The 20,033-nt window shown below is 37.8% G+C and overlaps 2 protein-coding genes across 2 annotated transcripts; both read left to right on the forward strand.

Moving 5' to 3' along the window:
- The first annotated feature begins 7,925 nt into the window (after positions 1-7,925).
- On the forward strand, positions 7,926-8,702 carry LOC113272536. Its single transcript, XM_026522359.1, has one exon. The coding sequence runs from the start codon at positions 7,926-7,928 to the stop codon at positions 8,700-8,702; it is 777 nt and encodes a 258-aa protein (XP_026378144.1).
- LOC113272537 (ATP-dependent DNA helicase pif1-like) lies at positions 8,702-9,223 on the forward strand. The gene has a single exon (XM_026522360.1). The coding sequence runs from the start codon at positions 8,702-8,704 to the stop codon at positions 9,221-9,223; it is 522 nt and encodes a 173-aa protein (XP_026378145.1).
- The last annotated feature ends 10,810 nt before the right edge of the window (positions 9,224-20,033 follow it).

Below are 20,033 nucleotides of genomic sequence, written 5' to 3' on the forward strand. Positions count from 1 at the left end.
TTAAATCTAAGGTGTGTTGAAGACGAATAATAGAATTGTCATTCAACCTAGCATTCCTCTTTTGTTTACTTGGTCCTTTTGAATCACAAAAGAGACACACTTTATGATCATCTGAGTGATTAGATAAAACAGTCTTAACACCATTGTTAGGAGAATTCTTCCTTCTGTGTGATGTGGGATTTCCTTGATTAGGAGAAGATACATGCACATCTTTTTCAACAGAAGGGTTTTTCGGTTTCGCTTCTGAACCTGATTCTCTTACAGTTAAATCAGAAGAAGTTAGTATGGAGGACTCTTTTGAACACTCTTGAATTGAGAGTTTACTTAAGAGATGTTCAATTTTCAAAGAATCCCTTTTGAGATTTACTTCTTTAAGGATCTTTAAACAAGAGTCGCGCTCACTTATCATACCAACTAGAGCATTGACTTTTTGTTTCAACCGGTTGATATTATCAATCTGGATTATAACAAGTTTTAGAATCACATCACTCTCTTTGGCTGCATTCCGTTCAACTTCAGAGATAGACTCTTCTGTAAGGTAGTCAGGAAAACACTTGTCAATGTTTTTCTGTTTCCTTTGAACACAAGGTTCTTCTATATTCGAGATTGACAAATCTTTCTCTTTAATAGACTTTAAGGAAACATAACTTTTATTTCTGGCGATGCGTTTATTAGAGACTATATCGTCCATCCTAAAATCGCTACAACACACAAACTTCTAAGGTCTTAAATGTGTTTGTCTACTCTGATACCAATTGAAAAGGCAGGGGTCTAACAACCACACCCAACAATTCGTTTGGAAATATGAGAGGACTTACTTCAATACACTTTTTAGAGAATCAACTAGACAGTCAGACTCAATCTAGATTAAAGTATATCAAAGAGTATAATATCTTTAACTCTTAATTCAATCCGCAATTAGCAAATAGAAATCTGCGAGCCTGATTGAGTATAAGAGGAGTTACTTGAATGGTACCAAAGACCAATTTTCAAGTGTCAATCAATGTAAATCAACAACCAAAGGTTGGATATTCTAATTGATCGATCTTAACGCACAACCTGTGATATTTCAATTATATAACAAAATATAATGCGGAAAAGAAGTAACACAGACACCAGAATTTTGTTAATGAGGAAACCGCAAATGCAGGAAAATCCTGGGACCTAATACAGATTGAACACCACACTGTATTAAACCGCTACAAACACTAGCCTACTACCAATTAACTTCGGACTGGACTGTAGTTGAACCCTAATCAATATCACACTGATTCAAGGTACATTTGCGCTCCTTATGTCTCTGATCCCAACATGATATTACACACTTGATTCCCTTAGCTGATCTCACCCACAACTAAGAGATGTTACGACCCAAAGTCGAAGACTTGATAGAAAAATCTGCCTCACACAGAAAAGTCTATAGGATTAAATAAACATGTATCCCACAGAAATACCCAAGAGTTTTTGTTCCGTCTTTTGATAAATCAAGGTGAACAGGAACCAATTGATAAACCGTACTTATATTCCTGAAGAACAGCTCAGTATTATCAATCACCTCACAATAAACTTAATCGACTAGCGAAACAAGTTATTGTGGAATCACAAACGATGAAACGAAGTTTGTTTGTGATTACTTTTCTATCTTGCCTATTGGAAATATAAAATCTCGAGCCAATTATTTCAATTGCACTCAACACGATAGAAACAACAAGATCAGATCACGCAACTATAAAGATAATAGTTGGGTCTGGCTTCACAATCCCAATTAAGTCTTCAAGTCGTTAAGCTACTGGGTCTCGAGAAGAAACTTAAGGTTAAAGGAGAATCGACTTTAGTTATGCAACTAGTAACACACATGAGGTGTAGGGATTAGGTTTACCAGTTGCTAGAGTTCTCCTTTATATAGTTTTCAAATTAGGGTTTGTAATCCAAGTTACCTTGGTAACAAAGCATTCAATAATCACCGTTAGATGAAAAACCTGATTCAACCAAGCTAATATCTTTCAACCGTTAGATCGAACTTAGATTTATATACACAAATGAAATGTACCCTCATTTAGGTTTATGTAACCGTACCTAAACGTGTACACTATGTTGGTTCACAAATAGTTAACCGAGGTTAGCCATATGATTACTCTCATATCAACCTTATTCATCTTAACCATAACTAGTTCAAATGACTCAAATGAAACTAGTTAAAGAGTTGTTCAATTGTTTAGAAAACACAATTGAAATCAAATCGGTTTGATTCACTTGAATCAATCATGAACATTATAGCCACAGTTTGCAAAGATTGCATTTCTTATGATTTAAATGTTTAAGTTCATGGACTTGACCGATTTGACATAGTAACCATCTTAAGTATGCGTACGTGTTAGAGCACTGCTCGGTCGAACTTGCATGGTTGCTATCTCAAGCATGTTTTTCAATGTTAGTGATCAAAACTATAAGTATTGATTTCTAGTCTACTATAGATAAGTCTCAGACTAGGGTAGAAAGTGTAGTTGAGATCAAGAACTCCATGACAATCATCATACAAGACGAAGAACTACTCAAGGAACTGGTGGAACTTCATCGACTAAAAGGTATGTGGAGACTTGAACTTATCTATCACTCAAAAGTCTATCTACACTATCTCCTATCTTAAGACAAAAGTCATTTTTCTATATACACTTTGATCATACACATTTTTTATTTCGATCCGAGTTTATCTCGCTTATCTATTTATCAAAATATGTGTTGGTAAGCTTTTGCTTTGGCCAAGTTCATCCTTATCTAGTGACGAAAGTCATATTATGTTTCAATCACTTGAAAATGTCTTTGAAGAAAAATGGTTTGTGAATAACAACTATATAACGTCCTCTAAGAATGTTTCAATGATTGAAATGAGAGTTTAGATTATATAACCAATGTTGGATATAAGCATTATTTGGTAACACATATATGTATAAGTTCTTATTCCTTGAACCAAAGTATGCGTACTTTGTTGATCAGGAAAACCGGAACAAGAGTCCGCGAACTTTCGGAGGTTCTCATCCCGAGAAAATCTGCTGGAGTTTGTAAACTCCTTCCGGGAACTTAAGTCCGCGAACTTAGTCCGCGTACTTGAGTTGGTTATTCCTAAAGAAGATTATTTGTGAACTCTTACTTATATAAATGAAGGAATGCAATTTGCAACCCGTGGCTATAAAGTTCATGAATCGATTCGACTGAATCAAATCGTTTTTGCTTCGATTGTGTCTTGTATACTTCTATAAGATCTAATCAATTGAACAACTCTCTAACTAGTTCATTTGAGTCATTTGAACTAGTTATGGTGAAGAAGAATATGGTTGATATGAAAGTGCTCTTATGGATAACCATTTGGTTAACTATTGTTGAGCCAACAAATGTACATGTTTGGGTACGGTTACACAAACCTAAAATCGTGCATTTCATTTGTGTGCAACAAGATAAGTTTTAGATCTAACGGTTGAAATATATTAGGTTGAATCTAATCAGGTTTTCATCTAATGGTGAATATTGAATGCTTTGTTACTAAGCTAACATTGATTGCAAACCCTGATTTGAAAGATATATATAAGGGAGAACTCTAGCAACTGGGAAACCTAATCCCCACACCTCCTGTGTGATACTAGTTGTATAATCTAGAGTCAATTCTCCTTTAACCTTAGGTTTCTTCGAGACCCTGTAGGTTAGCGACTTGAAGACTTCATTGGGATTGTGAAGCCATACCGATACTACTTTCTCGTAGTTGTGTGATCTGATCTTGTTGTTTCTATCGTACGAGTACAATCGTAAAGATTGGCCTGAGATTGATATCTCTGATAGGCAAGATATAAAAGTAATCACAAACATCTTTATCTCATCATTTGTGATTCCACAATATCTTCTTTTGCCGCGTCGATTAATATTATTATGAGGTGATTGATAATACTGAGCTGTTCTTCGGGAATATAAGTCTGGTTTATCAATTGGTTCATGTTCACCTTGATTTATCAAAAGGCGGAACAAAACTCATAGGTATTTATGTGGGAGACAGATTTATCTACCGTAGACTCTTCTGTGTGATACAGATTTGTTTATTAAAGTATTAGACTTTGGGTCGTAGCAACTCTTAGTTGTGGGTGAGATCATCTAAGGGAATAAAGTGCGTAGTATCCTGGTGGTATCAGAGACGTAAGGAGCTCAACTGTACCTTGGATCAGTGTGATATTGATTGGGGTTCAACTACAGTCCAGACCGAAGTTAGTTTGTAGTAGGCTAGTGTCTGTAGTGGCTTAATACAGTGTGTGTTCAATCTGGACTAGGTCCCGGGGTTTTTCTGCATTTGCGGTTTCCTCGTTAACAAAAATTCTGGTGTCTGTGTTATTTCTTTTCCGCATTATATTTTTTTATATAATTGAAATATCACAGGTTGTATGTTTGAATCAATCAATTGGAAATCCGACCTTTGGTTGTTGATTGAAATTGATTGATACTTAAACATTGGTCTTTGGTACCGTTCAAGTGATTTCTCTTGTATTCAATAGACTCGAAGATTTTTATTTGCTTGAGTAAGTATTGAATCGAGAAAATGAGATATAACTCCTTGATATACTTTATTAAGATTGAGTCTAGTTGATTCTCTTGAAAGTATATTGGAGTTAGTCCATACAGATTGATAATTGAAATATTGGGTGTGGTTGTTGTACCCCTGCATTTTCAGTACGGGTATGCATACTTAAGCAACCGGTTTTGAGTTTGTAAAGTTTCCAAACTCAACAGAAATTTTATGGTTCAAAACTTGCCACCAGTTAAGGTAACTAGTTAAGAGTACGCATACTTAAGGTGACTAGTTAAGAGTTTTTCCAAAACCAAACTCAGCAGAAATTCTCGGTTCGAGAACTTCCGCCAGTATACGTACGGGTACGCATACTTAACCTGTCTCATTCACCAATTTCGTATACACACATATGCATACTCTTGGCTTCCGGTTTATGGACTTGTACACTAATGTGCGAACATACTATATATGATTATATCCAAAAATGGTTACATCATCAACTATTTATTTCAATCATTGAAACATTATTCTATACTGACAATATCCGTTTTCACACACTATTAACATCAAAGCAATTTTAAGGATATTGAAATAATCATTATTGAAACATTCCAAGCCTTACACCAAATGATTGTGTCACACAAACCATGTAAGATGTTACTCGGCAATTTTCTCATGATATAAGATGAACTTGGTCGAAGCGAAAGCTTACCAACACATATTTCGAGAAATATGTAAGCGAGATATACTCAACACGAAATCTCAAATGTGTATAGAGAAAACTATATCGTAACACGACTTATGTCTCAATATAGGAGATAGTAGAAATAGACTTTCCAAGTGATAGATAAATTCAAGTCTCCACATACCTTTTGTCGAAGAAGTTCCACAAGCTCCCCTTAGTAGTTCTTCGTTTTCAAGAGATGAACGTCGAGAGATTTAAGCTCAACTACACTATCTATGTCCTAGTCCGAGACATCTACAAATAGGCTAGAAATCAAGACTTATAGTTTTGATCAATAACATTGTAAAACATGCTTGAGATAGCAACACATGCGAGTTTGACCGAGCAATGCTCTAACACCTACTACCAATTAACTTCGGACTGGACTGTAGTTGAACCCTAATCAATCTCACACTGATTCAAGGTACAGTTGCGCTCCTTACGTCTTTGATCCCAGCAGGATACTACGCACTTGATTCCCTTAGATGATCTCACCCACAACCAAGAGTTGCTACGACCCAAATTCGAAGACTTAATAGATCAATGTGTCTTACACAGAAAATTCTATAGGATTGAATAAATCTGTCTCCCACAGAAATACCCAAGAGTTTTTGTTCCATCTTTTGATAAATCAAGGTGAACAGGAACCAATTGATAAACCTGACTTATATTCCCGAAGAACATCCTAGTATTATCAATCACCTACTAATAAACTTAATCGACTAGCGAAACAAGTTATTGTGGAATCACAAACGATGATACGAAGGTGTTTGTGATTACTTTTCTATCTTGCCTATCGTAGATATAAAATCTCGAGCCAATTATTTCAATTATACTCAACACGATAGAAACAACAAGATCAGATCACGCAACTACAAAGATAATAGTTGGGCCTGGCTTCACAATCCCAATAAAGTCTTCAAGTCGTTAACGTACAGGGTCTCGAGAAGAAACCTAAGGTTAAAGGAGAATCGACTCTAGTTATACAACTAGTAAGACACAGGAGGTGTGGGGATTATGTTTCCCAGTTGCTAGAGTTCTCATTTATATAGTTTTCAAATCAGGGTTTGCAATCCAAGTTACCTTGGTAACAAAGCATTCAATAATCACCATTAGATGAAAAACCTGATTCAACCAAGATAATATCTTTCAATCGTTAGATCGAACTTAGATTGTTACACACAAATGAAATGTACCCTCATTTAGGTTTATGTAACCGTACCTAAACGTGTACACCATGTTGATTCACAAATAGTTAACCGAGGCTAGCCATATGATTACTCTCATATCAACCTTATTCATCCCAACCATAACTAGTTCAAATGACTCAAATGAAACTAGTTAAAGAGTTGTTCAATTGTTATAGAAAACACAATTGAAATCAAATCGGTTTGATTCACTTGAATCAATCATGAACATTATAGCCACGGTTTGCAAAGATTGCATTCCTAATGATTTAAATGTTTAAGTCCATGAACTGACGGATTTGAAAAAGTAACCAGCTTAAGTATGCGTACGGGTATGCGTACTTAAGTAACCGGATTTGATTTTGTTTAGTTTCCAAACTCAGCAGAAATTTTCAGTTCGAAAACTTCCGCCAGTATGCGTACGGATGCGCATACTTAAGGTGACTAGTTTAGGAGTTTGTAGTTCCCAAACTCAGCAGATATTTTCGGTTCGAAAACTTATGCCAGTATGCGTCTCCTTTACCAATTTGGTATACACACATATGCATACACCTGGTTCCCGGTTTTTGGATTTATACACTAATGTGCTAACACACTATATATGCTTATATCCAAACATGGTTACATTCTCAACTTTTTATTTCAATCATTGAAACATTCTTCTATAATGACAATAGCCGTTTTCACACACTATTAGCATCAAAGCAATTTTAAAGATATTGAAATAATTATTATCGAAACATTCCAAGCCTACATCAAATGATTGTGTCACACAAACCATGTAAGATGTTACTCGGAAATTTTCTCATGATATAAGATGAACTTGGTCGAAGCGAAATCTTACCAACACATATTTTGAGAAATATGTAAGCGAGATATACTCAGCTCAAAATCTCAAATGTGTATAGAGAAAACTATATCTTAACACGACTTATGTCTCAATATAGGAGATCGTAGAAATAGACTTTCCAAGTGATATATGAGTTCAAGTCTCCACATACCTTTTGTCGAAGAAGTTCCACAAGCTCCCCTTAGTAGTTCTTCGTCTTCAAATGATGAACTCTGTGAAATCTAAGATCAACTACACTATCTATGTCCTAGTCCGAGACATCTATAAATAGGCTAGAAATCAAGACTTATAGTTTTGATCACTAACATTGACAAACATTTTTGAGATAGCAACGCATGCGAGTTCGACCGAGCAGTGCTCTAATACTATACCAATGAGTAAGAACTTCATAGCGGATAATAGATTTGTGGTGCCTTACAATTCTTGGATTCTTCAGGTATACGATTGCCACATCAATGTAGAAGTTTGTTCCACTATCCAAACTGTGAAGTATCTCCACAAGTACGTCTATAAGGGCCAGATTGTATTTCCTTTCGAGCGCAACCAGTGAAGCCAGAATCTGAGAATAACGAGGTAACACGTTATATCAATGCAAGATGGGTGTGTGCTCATGAGGCAATGTGGAGAATATACAGGTTTGCGATGAATAAGATGTGTCCATCAGTTCAACGATTACAGTTCCATCTTCCCAAGCAAAATAGTGTCATGTTATATGAGCATCAAACATTCGATGAGGTCTTGGAAAATGAAAGGATTTCCAAAACGATGTTGACCGAGTATTTTGTTACAAATGCATGTGATCATATGGATAGGCGATGGTTGTATCGGGAGTTTCCTGAACACTACAAATGGGATAAAGCAATTATGAAATGGCAGAGAAGAAGAACAACACAGAGGGTCATTGGTAGGGTATATTTTGTACCCCGTATTGTAGATGAAAGGTTTTTTCTGAGGCTTATACTCATGCATATTAGGGGTGCCACTTCATGCGAAGATTTTTTGACAGTTGACGGAAGAATATGTCAGACATTTAAAAGTGCAGATAATGATAACAGTTTGAGGGCATGTACGGCCGAAGTAGCAACAAACAAAATGCAATCTGCTTTGAGAACTCTTTTTGGTAGCATACTGGTTTTTTGCAACTCAGTGGACACCAGAAAGATCTGGGACGAATTCTTCAACTACATGGTTGAAGATTATGCAAGTTCAAGTGGTACAAGATCCGCATACTTATCAAACCATCTTCTCAGAGAGATGGGTCAAATGTTTCATCAACATGGCAAGCGACTAAAAGATTATGATATTCCGGCATTTGTCGGCATATTAGACGATAATTTACAGGTATCTGATCTGATCGAAGAGGAGGTATCCATTCCAATTCCGAAAAAGATATGATGAGTGTGGCTAAGTTGAATGAAGATCAGTCCAAGGCTTATGATGCAATTATGGGTGTCGTCCGAAGAAAAGAAAGTAGAGTCTTCTTTGTTGATGGTCCAAGAGGTACCAGGAAGACTTTTCTCTACCGTGCTATTTTGTCGACCGTTAGAAGAAATAGTGGTATTACCATAACAACAGCTACGTATGGAGTTGCGGCTACTATGTTACCTGGTGGAAGAACCGCACACTCGAGATTCAAGCTTCCATTTACCCCAGCAACAACTTCTACATGTGACATCTCTAAAAATGACAAGTTGGCCGATCTTCTCCTTCAAGCTACTGTGATTATGTGGGATGAAGCTACCATGGCACATCGGTATTCTGTTGAGGCATTCAATACGATTGTGAGAGCTATAACGGATAACAAGAAGCCGTTTGGTGGTAAGATTATTATTATGAGAGGTGATTTCCTCCAGGTTCTTCCCGTTGTACCAAAAGCTTCAAGGGGGAAAATGGTTGATTCATGTCTTACCCGTTGATGAGCACGAAAGTGCGACGCATTTTCACCCATAAATACATTAGCTGGCACTCATTTTATCACTAATAAACTTGTTTGTAGGTGTTTTTGTGAAAATAAGCTCTTATGGAGAAAGTTGCTCGAAAAGTGGTTTTTGTACCCCGGAGGACACATGTTATTCGGACTCTCAGTTTTGGATAAGGGGCACCTCAATTATTAAGGGGTACCTCAACGGATAAGGGTAATCTTCCTTACTATTTACACCCCACATAAGGCAAGTGCTAAAGGGACACCCGTACAGGATTAGGGGGAGGACTTCATCTTCAAAAATTCAAACCTGGTTTTTGGCGGGAAAATGGCAGCAAGAATTAAGGTTCGTGATTTAGAGTGGTTTTAGAGAGACTCAATGGCCAAGGTTGGTTGGGATGACTGGATTGAACGTAACAGGCATGGTACGGACTTCAAAATCATTTGGATTTGGTTGTATATTCGGCAGTGAAGAATACAGAGTTCACAGGTGATGAGTGCTAAATAGTGCATATTTATATATATTTTTGTTGGCATTTAACTCATCTTTTGCGCATTAATTCTACATTTTATCCCATATTCTGTATTTTCATTGTTTTCAAGAATAAATATTTTTATTAATTAATTTTGCATTTTTAGGTAATAAATAAAGTTCGGATGAGACGTGGAGCGAAAAGAGCAGAAAAGTAGTGAAAAGCCGGGAGAAATTACGCAAGGAAACCGCAAAGAATGGTGCGCACAACCTCATTTTCTACACACAAAAGCGCCTCCGTTCTCAGCCATCAGATCAGTTCTCAGGAGCATCCGACGGTCGCTCCTTCATAGAGCATCAAAATCTGATGTTTTTGCCGAGCACCACAGCGCTGAAATTCCAAGCCTTCAGATTAGATGGTAGTTGAATCCAACGGTCGCTCCTATGCCTGTGCATCAACTCCCGATGATTCCGCCTAACACTACAACACCTAACTCAATCTAGCACCGTTGACTTCGTTGTATTTTACATCCTACGGTCGCTACAAGCTGCCTCTTCCTTAGCCGTCCGATCTACCTACCATCTCCACACCCCACGGCTAAGCATCGCAAGACATCGAAATACGATGGGCCCGCCTCACACTCAAGCAGTCGAGAACCTACACCCAACCAAACAGATCCTTCTCCTCAAACCCATCGACCACCTCTGCCATCACCTTCTCCTTCACAGGCTCTGCAACACCATGTCCTGCCACCACCATCGCCTGCAACCCACTGCCACCACCAGACCTCGAGCTTCCTTCCCCACCACCAGTTCCATCACTGCCACCACCATCTCCAACACCCGACAACACCCTAGCCTAGCTATTTTCTTCATCTCACAACCTCTGAAACCCTAGGTTTTGGGGTGAGTAAAATAGCTAGAAATTAGGGGACAATAGGAGCAGGAAGAGCATCATAAGGACGATTCAGAGCATGGGTCGAGCAATTTTTGGAGTTTGGAGGCCAAATTTTGGGTAATAATTTATCCCTAAATTGTACTGTGTATTGATACTTTTGGGAAAAATGTGTGTGAAACCCTAATTTGTTAATTTGGGTATAAATAGGCAATGTGTAGGAGATGAAAAACTTGTTCTTGGACTAGCCAAGTTTCCACCCAATTTGGGTTAGCCTAATTTCAATTGTTCTTGCACTGTTAACCATTTGCATATGTTTTTATTGTGCTGTGTATGATGTTGTTGTGTGTATCTGTTTGATGTTTGTTAGTTTAATGTTCTAAATTCACCACTAGGGTGAAGATGAAACCTTAATGCCACTGTGTAGGAGACTACAATTCTGGCCTCTCATCACATTGCTCTCACATTGTATGTCATGCATATAGTGTAGTTAGGATCCCCCTGTGACTGAAAGTGCAGCAACCCATGTGAATTGCTTATGGTCCAAACCTCAGACTAGTTATGCTTTAATCAGATAACTAGTACCTTGGGAGGACATTTTGGTTGCAATTGGAATATCCAACTTAGTCTAGGTTAAGAGGTGGAATCAATGCCCTAGTTTGCCATCCATCTTCAACTGTTAGTATTGTTTTCTTTCATTTGTTTTGTTTACATGCATTTTCTGTTTTGCATTTTCACTGCTTACTTTTGCTCCTGCTGCATTTCTTCTATTTGCTACAATTGCTGCTGCAGCTCTTGTGCTGCTGTGCAGTTCTTTTTCTGTCACTTTTGCTGCTGCTGCATTTCTGCAACTGCTGCTGTCAAGCTGCAGCTGCCTTTCTCTTCTACTGCAGCACTTGTGCTGCTTTGCTTCCTCTCCTGCCCTGCAACTGCTGCAGCCCTTGCTCCTGCTGTTGCTTCCCCTGCTAGTGCTGCTGCTGAAGCTGCTGCTGCAATCCCTGCTGTGCACCTGCTCCTGTTGTGCATTTCCCATGCAGTTGCCAAGCCAAGTCCAAATCACTCCCAAAGGCCCAGATTCTTTACTAAAACAGAAGCCCAAGGTCTAGACCAACTGTAAGACCAAGGCCAAAGCCTAGTTCTCTGTTAAGCCCAACTCATAGTTGAACTGCTGAGCCCAAAGCTCAAATCAGCTCACTGAAACAGAGCCCAACTTTCAAAAACCAAGCCCAAATCAAATTGAACTGTTGAGCCCAAGGCTCAAACCAGTTTCCCAAAACCAAAGCCCATTTGCACTTTAAATATAACTGAGCCCAAGCTCAGTTCATTTTATGTTTAACAAACCCACTAAGCCCAATCCATTCAAAGGGTATTCAAACCCAGTAGTACATTAAGCCCAACACTTCCAAAGGGCTTCTAAGCCCAAAGCAAACTTAGGAACCCAATTAGCTAGAAACACTCTCTAAAACACACCCGATCTCTGTGGATCGACCCGTACTTGCACGAGCTACAACTGACGACCGTGCACTTGCGGTATTACTGTAGGCCCGCGTTTCCATCGCATCATTTTTATACACTAGTCCGGACCTAACAAGTTTTTGGCGCCGTTGCCGGGGATTGGTGCTGTGTTTTATCTGTGTTTTTTTTAGCTATTTTGTATTTCAATTCATAGCATTTGCATCTGCATCTGCTTCATTTCATTTGCTATTGGACCTGCTGATTCTGAACCTGTTTTATCCTCTGCTGGGACGCCACCAAGGAAAAGAACCAAAACCCAACTGGGTTTTTGCAACAATATCAGAGCAGCTGGGCTGTGCTAAAAAGGTAAGCCTAAACCCATTCATTGAGAGAACCCAACCTGTGGGCTTCCAAATTTTTTAATTGTGGGCTTGTAATAATTAACCCAATTTTTTGGGCTTTTTATTTTTCTATTTTGGGTTTGTAATAATTTATTTTTGGGCTTGTTGTTTAATTTGTGGGCTTGTATTTATTTTGTGTGGGCTTGTTTAAATTCTTCCATTGGACTTGTATTTTGGACTCTGGGTTTAGACCCAGCTGATAACCGATTGTGGGCCGCAGCCTTCCTTCCATTTCATTAGAGGCTTGCACAGTGGGCTTGCTCCCATTTCAAAAAACCAAATTTTATTTTCTTAATTTTATTTTCTTTAAAAAAAAAAAAAAAAAAATTTGCTCCTAATTTCAAAAACCAAAACTTTTCTCCCATTCAAAAACCAAATTTTACTTGCTCCCATTTTGACAACCAAATTTTTTCTAAAATATCCCATTAAAACCAAACTTGCCAAAAAAAAAAATGTCTCCCACCAAAACCAAATTTTTCCCAAAAATCCAAACCCTTTAAAAACCAAATTCTGAGCTTTGTAACATAGTTACTTAGCTTTTGAGCCAATCATGTCTGGATATTGGTCTGCTCCTGGGGATGGAAATAAAACTCTTAGAGAACTTGCTTATGGGCATATGCCACGTTATGAACCTTCCACGGACCATGATGTCAATAGTCATAGGAATTATTATGGACATTTTCAAAGTCCCGAGCCTCAATACATGAACCCTAATGACTATTCACACATGCATCATTCGCCACAACGTGAAAATGAACATTTTGCTAATGCCTCACTCACACAATCATCTCTTGTGGATCAATTAGAAGCTCGAATCGCAGCTTTAGAAATGCAATCACATGAGGAATCTGTCACATCTAATTTTCTTAGGCAACCTGAAATCTATGCATGTCCTGCATGTGGTAGTTTAGACCACCCTGTTGAGCATTGTCATATTTTGCATAATTTTAGGCAATCAAGAGAAAATCCAATGTATGAAATGCCCATGAATTGTGAGAATGGTAGTCATTGGGACCATAATCAATCCTTTGAGGGTTGCGATCAATATTTTGTAGACCCTAATGACCATGCATACATGTACCATTCACCACAATTTGAACATGAAGAATTTTGTACTCCCATGAATTTAGACTCCACCACAGAAGCTTTAAGACTTAGTGAGCAAAACTTCGATAGATCTACATCACGAATTCAGGCATATTTAGATCAGATTTTGCTTCACCTACAAAAGGAGGAAATTCATGAGGAAATGTATGTTGTCCCTAATGAAGTGTCTAGTCCCATTCATGTAAATGATGTTGAATATGAACCTAATTTAGAGGAACATGAATCGACTAACGACACCACCACTTTTAATGAGGACCAATATGCATGCTACCATGATGATGATTATGATGATATGTTAGAAGAACATGAAAATATTGTGGAACCTGTTGGTTCAATAACATACGGCTTCTCGCCCTCGACCTTCATGAATATTGTTTTTTCTAATACTCATTGTAATTCATATGATTTTGATATTGACATGGGATTCGTACAATTATTCTGTGAAGATGAGCATGACATAGGAATAGTTGAATCTTCTGTAGACACTAATATGCATGAAAATATATTTGATGTGTCTGATTCTCTACCTAGGTCACATTGTGATATTTCTCCTGATTTCCCGATGCATGAGAATGAATCTGTTGATGATGTTGATGATTCTAAGTGTGAACTTGCCAATGTGAGTGATGATTGTGAGCATGATGTGACATGTGTAGATGAGTTAGAAGATTTTGATTTGATTGATAATGATATGCCTATTCTTCTACCTAAGTCACAATCTGATGGCCTTCCACCCAACCTAGATTTGGTTTGTACCAATATTATAAAACCAATTTCTCTGAGAATGCCCAACCTAGGTTTGGAACTGTGTGCTTCCCAAGTCCTCTTGGACTATTTTGCTTCCAAATATAATACATTTGAGGAACCACAGTTGGAAATAGCATGTTTGCCCGTCCCTAGCACAGTTCATTTTGAGCTAGACCTTGTGCATGATGAACCCCCAAAACTGCGCGATTTTGTTTTCAAAATTATATCTTCTGTAAAATCCAGGTTTGGGGGTAGCTCATTTTGTTTCACAGTTTCACTTGCGTTTCTTTCCTATTATTATTGTGTGAAGCTGTTGAAATGTCTACACTTCGTCTTTTGGGTTGATCCTCAACTCTTTAGATTGTTAGTGTATGGTGAATTTTTTTGTATAAAATCCAGTAGATAAAAATTTTAAAAACCCTTTTGTTCCTTTTGTATATATTTTGCTAATCCAATATGATCTCGGCTAAAATATGTTGGATTTTTGCCTTGAATAACGGAGTTTTAATTCTGCTTTCGCCGAAATCGGGTATTCTCTCTCCTTTTACTCTACTCAGCATGTCCCTTTCCATATGTTGCATTTTAATTCTTTCCATATTTTGAAACATTGAGGACAATGTTTAGTTTAGGTTTGGGGGTATAGAGTAGATACCATGATAATTTGCTATAATTGAAAACGAACTCCTTCTTCTTTTTGAAAAAATTGAAAAATTCCAAAAAAATTAAAAAATCAAAATTCAAAAAAATTAAAAAATGAAAAATCATAAAAAATGGAGCTCATTTACCTTGAAATGTTGACTCTTGTGCAAATATGTATTTTTATTAGGAGTCTTAGTCTAGATATTTAGGCACCCTGATTCTAGCACAATTCACATAGTGATAAGAAATTTGCACGCGCACGATCTATCAATACATGTATGGCCTCGATCTTCAAGGTGTTTGATATGAAGTTACGATTGCCAATCACTTTAGAATACTGAACGAAACTTGACTAGCTTGTTCTTTGGTTGGTTGGGATAGAAGGTGGAGGTTACATTAAGAAAGACAACCATCGAATTTAACTGGGTGCATCAAAAAGGGCTACCTCTTGCAAAGTGTCATGTAATCTTTTGTTTCCTTTTGTAATTATATCAAAAGTGTTTCCTTCTTCCAAAAAAAAAAAAAAAAAAAAAAAAAAAAAAAAAAAAAAAAAAAAAAAAAAAAAAAAAAAAAAAAAAAAAAAAAAAAAAAAAAAAAAAAAAAAAAAAAAAAAAAAAAAAAAAAAAAAAAAAAAAAAAAATTTCAAGTATTTATCAATTCCATCATCTCTTGTTCCAAAAATAAAAGAGAATAGTAAATGTAAATAAGAGTCATGTAAATAGTCATCTTTTGTTGTTTCATTGTAATAAGCAAGGAAGGGTGTATGCCATTGATGTACAACGCGAGTAATTGTGAAATACCTCCAACTCATTCACAATTCTCGTAAAGTCCGGACAGCTAGCTAGATTTCGACCTCAGTTCTTAGCCTGAGAAACTATCTCTTGGTGATTAGTAGTCATGACTTCAGATCTTTCTTTACACATGTGTAGATACACTTTACACTCTTATCACATGTCCTTATTTGTTATCAGTGCTAGGATTGTGCCTTCGATAGCTAGATTGACATCTCCATTTTGCTGTGAGCTTAAACTGTTTTGCACATGTCACGTTTGATGGAATATGAGCTTATATTTTGTCCTTAGGTTTTGTAGGCACACCTCTGGTAAACCTTCACGAGACTTCAACTCGTCCACTAGGGACACTTAGTGGTTTAAAAGGATTAGTGCATACGCTAAATGCATTCGAGAGACCAGCGACAGTGGTATAGTTAGGATTTCCTTAGTTTTGTTTTACTTGAGGACAAGTAAAATTCAGGTTTGGGGGTATTTGATGAGTGCCAAATATTGTATATATTTATCCCTTTTTGTTGGCAATTTAACTCATCTTTTATGCATTAATTCTACATTTTATCCCATATTCTGTATTTTCATTGTTTTCAAGAATAAATATTTTTATTAATTAATTTTGCATTTTTAGGTAATAAATAAAGTTCGGATGAGTCGCGGAGCGAAAAGAGCAGAAAAGTAGTGAAAAGCCGGGAGAAATTACGCAAGGAAGCCGCGAAGAATGGTGCGCACAACCTCATTTTCTACACACAAAAGCGCCTCCGTTCTCAGCCATCAGATCAGTTCTCAGGAGCATCCGACGGTCGCTCCTTCATAGATCATCAAAATCGGAAGTCTCTGCCAAGCACCACAGCGCTGAAATTCCAAGCCTTCAGATTAGATGGTAGTTGAATCCAACGGTCGTTCCTATGCCTGTTCATCAAATCCCGATGATTCCGCCTTACACTACAGTACCTAACTCCATCTGGTGCCGTTAACTTCGTTGCACCTCAGAATCCGACGGTCGATTCACACATCCTTCCATCTATCCGTTCGATTCCACTCAGATCCAATGATCCAACATCTCAGCTCGCCAAACATCAAAGTTTGATGAACCCGCTCAACACCCTAAGCATCAAACCCATCGACCCAAAACAAACACCCACCTTCTTCTTCCCCAAAACTCATTTCCCCCAAATTTCTTCTCTTCCCCCGACCATGGCAGACCCTGCCATGTCTGCTCCGCCGTCTCCATCTCCACCACGACCACAAGGACGCCACCACCATCACCTACCTCTTCCCTAGTCGTGTCTGTCTTGTTCTTAGCATTAATTTTTGATGCTACCAAGAAGACAAACATAGCTAGGGTTTCACAGTGGAGAGAAGAAGGAAATTGGAGCAGCGTTCGAGTAAAGGATTAGCAGAGGAGGAGAAGTACAAGCATGGGTCGAGGCTATTTGCATCAGAGAGTGAGTTTAATTTCCAATTTAAAAATTAGGGTTTCCAATTTAGGGTTTCTGAAAATTTGGATATTTTGTAAGCTATAAAAGGGAAGTGATGTGAGATGTAAAAACTGTTCTTGGACTAGCCAAGTTTCCCCCTAATTGGGTTAGGTTTGATTTTAATTTCATTGTCAATTTTAATCATCTGCATATTTTTTCTACTTGTTCACTGTGCTGTGTATGATGTTGTAGTGTGCATCTGTTTGATGTTTGTTAGCATGTTCTAATTCACCACTAGGGTGAAGATGAAACCTTAAAGCCACTGTGTAGGAGATTACAATTTTTGCTTTTCATCACTTTGCTCTCACATTGTATGTCAGGCATACTCTGTAGTTAGGATACCCCTGTGACTGAAAGTGCAGCAACCCATGTGAATTGCTTATGGTCCAAACCTCAGACTAGTTATGCTTTAATCAGATAACTAGTACCTTGGGAGGACATTTTGGTTGCAATTGGAATATCCAACTTAGTCTAGGTTAAGAGGTGGAATCAATGCCCTAGTTTGCCATCCATCTTCAACTGTTAGTATTGTTTTCTTTCATTTGTTTGGTTTACATGCATTTTCTGTTTTGCATTTTCACTGCTTACTTTTGCTCCTGCTGCATTTCTTCTATTTGCTACAATTGCTGCTGCAGCTCTTGTGCTGCTGTGCAGTTCTTTTTCTGTCACTTTTGCTGCTGCTGCATTTCTGCAACTGCTGCTGTCAAGCTGCAGCTGCCTTTCTCTTCTACTGCAGCACTTGTGCTGCTTTGCTTCCTCTCCTGCCCTGCAACTGCTGCAGCCCTTGCTCCTGCTGTTGCTTCCCCTGCTAGTGCTGCTGCTGAAGCTGCTGCTGCAATCCCTGCTGTGCACCTGCTCCTGTTGTGCATTTCCCATGCAGTTGCCAAGCCAAGTCCAAATCACTCCCAAAGGCCCAGATTCTTTACTAAAACAGAAGCCCAAGGTCTAGACCAAGGCCAAAGCCTAGTTCTCTGTTAAGCCCAACTCATAGTTGAACTGCTGAGCCCAAAGCTCAAATCAGCTCACTGAAACAGAGCCCAACTTTCAAAAACCAAGCCCAAATCAAATTGAACTGTTGAGCCCAAGGCTCAAACCAGTTTCCCAAAACCAAAGCCCATTTGCACTTTAAAGACAACTGAGCCCAAGCTCAGTTCATTTTATGTTTACAAACCCACTAAGCCCAATCCATTCAAAGGGCATTCAAACCCAATAGTACATTAAGCCCAATACTTCCAAAGGGCTTCTAAGCCTAAAGCAAATCTAGGAACCCAATTAGCTAAGACACTTTTCCGAAACACACCCAATCTCTGTGGATCGACCCGTACTTGCACGAGCTACAACTGACGACCGTGCACTTGCGGTATTACTGTAGGCCCGTTTCCATTGCACCAAATTTATACGCCTTTCCGGACCTGCCAACAGGAAGAATATTATTAAACTACGGGATTTTCTGGATTCAGTTTGGATAGTTTCTGGTGGGATTCAATCGAAGATTTAGCTTGTTTTGGGCCTGTTACACTCAAACAGGACTGGTAAGTCCATCAGGATCGAAAAAATTGGGCTGCAGCGAAGGTTTGAAGAAAACAGGGGAGCACGCTTTCAAGAGAGGAAAACTCAGGATTTTCTTTGGTTGATTCGTCGAAGCTGCGTGAAGATATCATCCTGGCACGAGTTAGACTCAATCTATTACGAGAAATATGCATGTTGGAGTATGTCAACTCTGAGCAGACGCGTGATGAGCTAAAACATGGAATGCATATATTTTCATATCACTCTCTGTTGAAGTTGTTTTGGACAGTTTAATGAAGTAATATTCTCTGGATTATATTCTAATAATTGAAAGAGATTTTGACAACCCAGAGATGCGTGGAAAAGTTAAAGAGAGAAAGAAATATCGGTGATTTGGCAAAGGGATTAAAGACGAGATATACTGCATTAATCGAGTGGTTGAGGGTGTTGGTGATGTATGAATAGGCTGTTCGCGTCACATGAGAGGATATCAAGTGTTTGGGGAGGCTACAAAGTGGAGAAAATTGCTGCAGAGAAATATGCAGCAACAACAGAAAAACAGTGAAGAATACGAAGAATAGACAGACAAAGACAGTCGTTAAACTCTGTCGTTTATGCTTAAGATATAAGACTGTCCATTACGACAGTTTACCATTATTCTTTGTGTCAGTGGGTTTGAAACGCTTATAAACGTTGTGATTCCCTATTTTAATTGATTTTCTTTTCTTTGTAAACACCATTTGAGCAATGAAATATTATTTTGAGAGTGTTTTCACCATTTGGAGCTAGAACCCATCACTGGTAAAATGGAGGAAGTTGTTTTTCACCCATGTGGTAATTAAATTAATTTTTTTATAACTATTTTCATAGAATTTAATTGTTTTATGATTTCTATTTATTATTTGTTATTTTGTCTGATGTCGCATGCTTAGTTTTAATTACTTTTGATGCGTCATGCTCACAACTTACAACTAATGTTTTATGAAATCTACTTTGGCAGAGAATAGAGTTAATATTACTTTTATTTTGAGCTATAATTGCCTAGGATTAATTTCTGAACCACTTGAATATGCAAAAAAAATGAAATCCTAAGTCCCAGTAAATTCTTCATCTTGTGACTTTATTTTGTATATATTTTCTTATTTTTAGTATTTTCATATTTAAGCCTAGAATCAATCTCAAAAAAGTCCGAGTGAACGACAACCTTTTTTACCGCTATAAAAATTCGATCACCCGTCGGCTCTGTGGAGACATGTACAGGTTCTTAGTTTGAAGAAGAATATGCATGCAATAGGCAATACGTCTTATTCTGAT

This window comes from Papaver somniferum, chromosome 4 (genome assembly GCF_003573695.1).
Source record: "Papaver somniferum cultivar HN1 chromosome 4, ASM357369v1, whole genome shotgun sequence".
Taxonomy (NCBI): domain Eukaryota; kingdom Viridiplantae; phylum Streptophyta; class Magnoliopsida; order Ranunculales; family Papaveraceae; genus Papaver; species Papaver somniferum.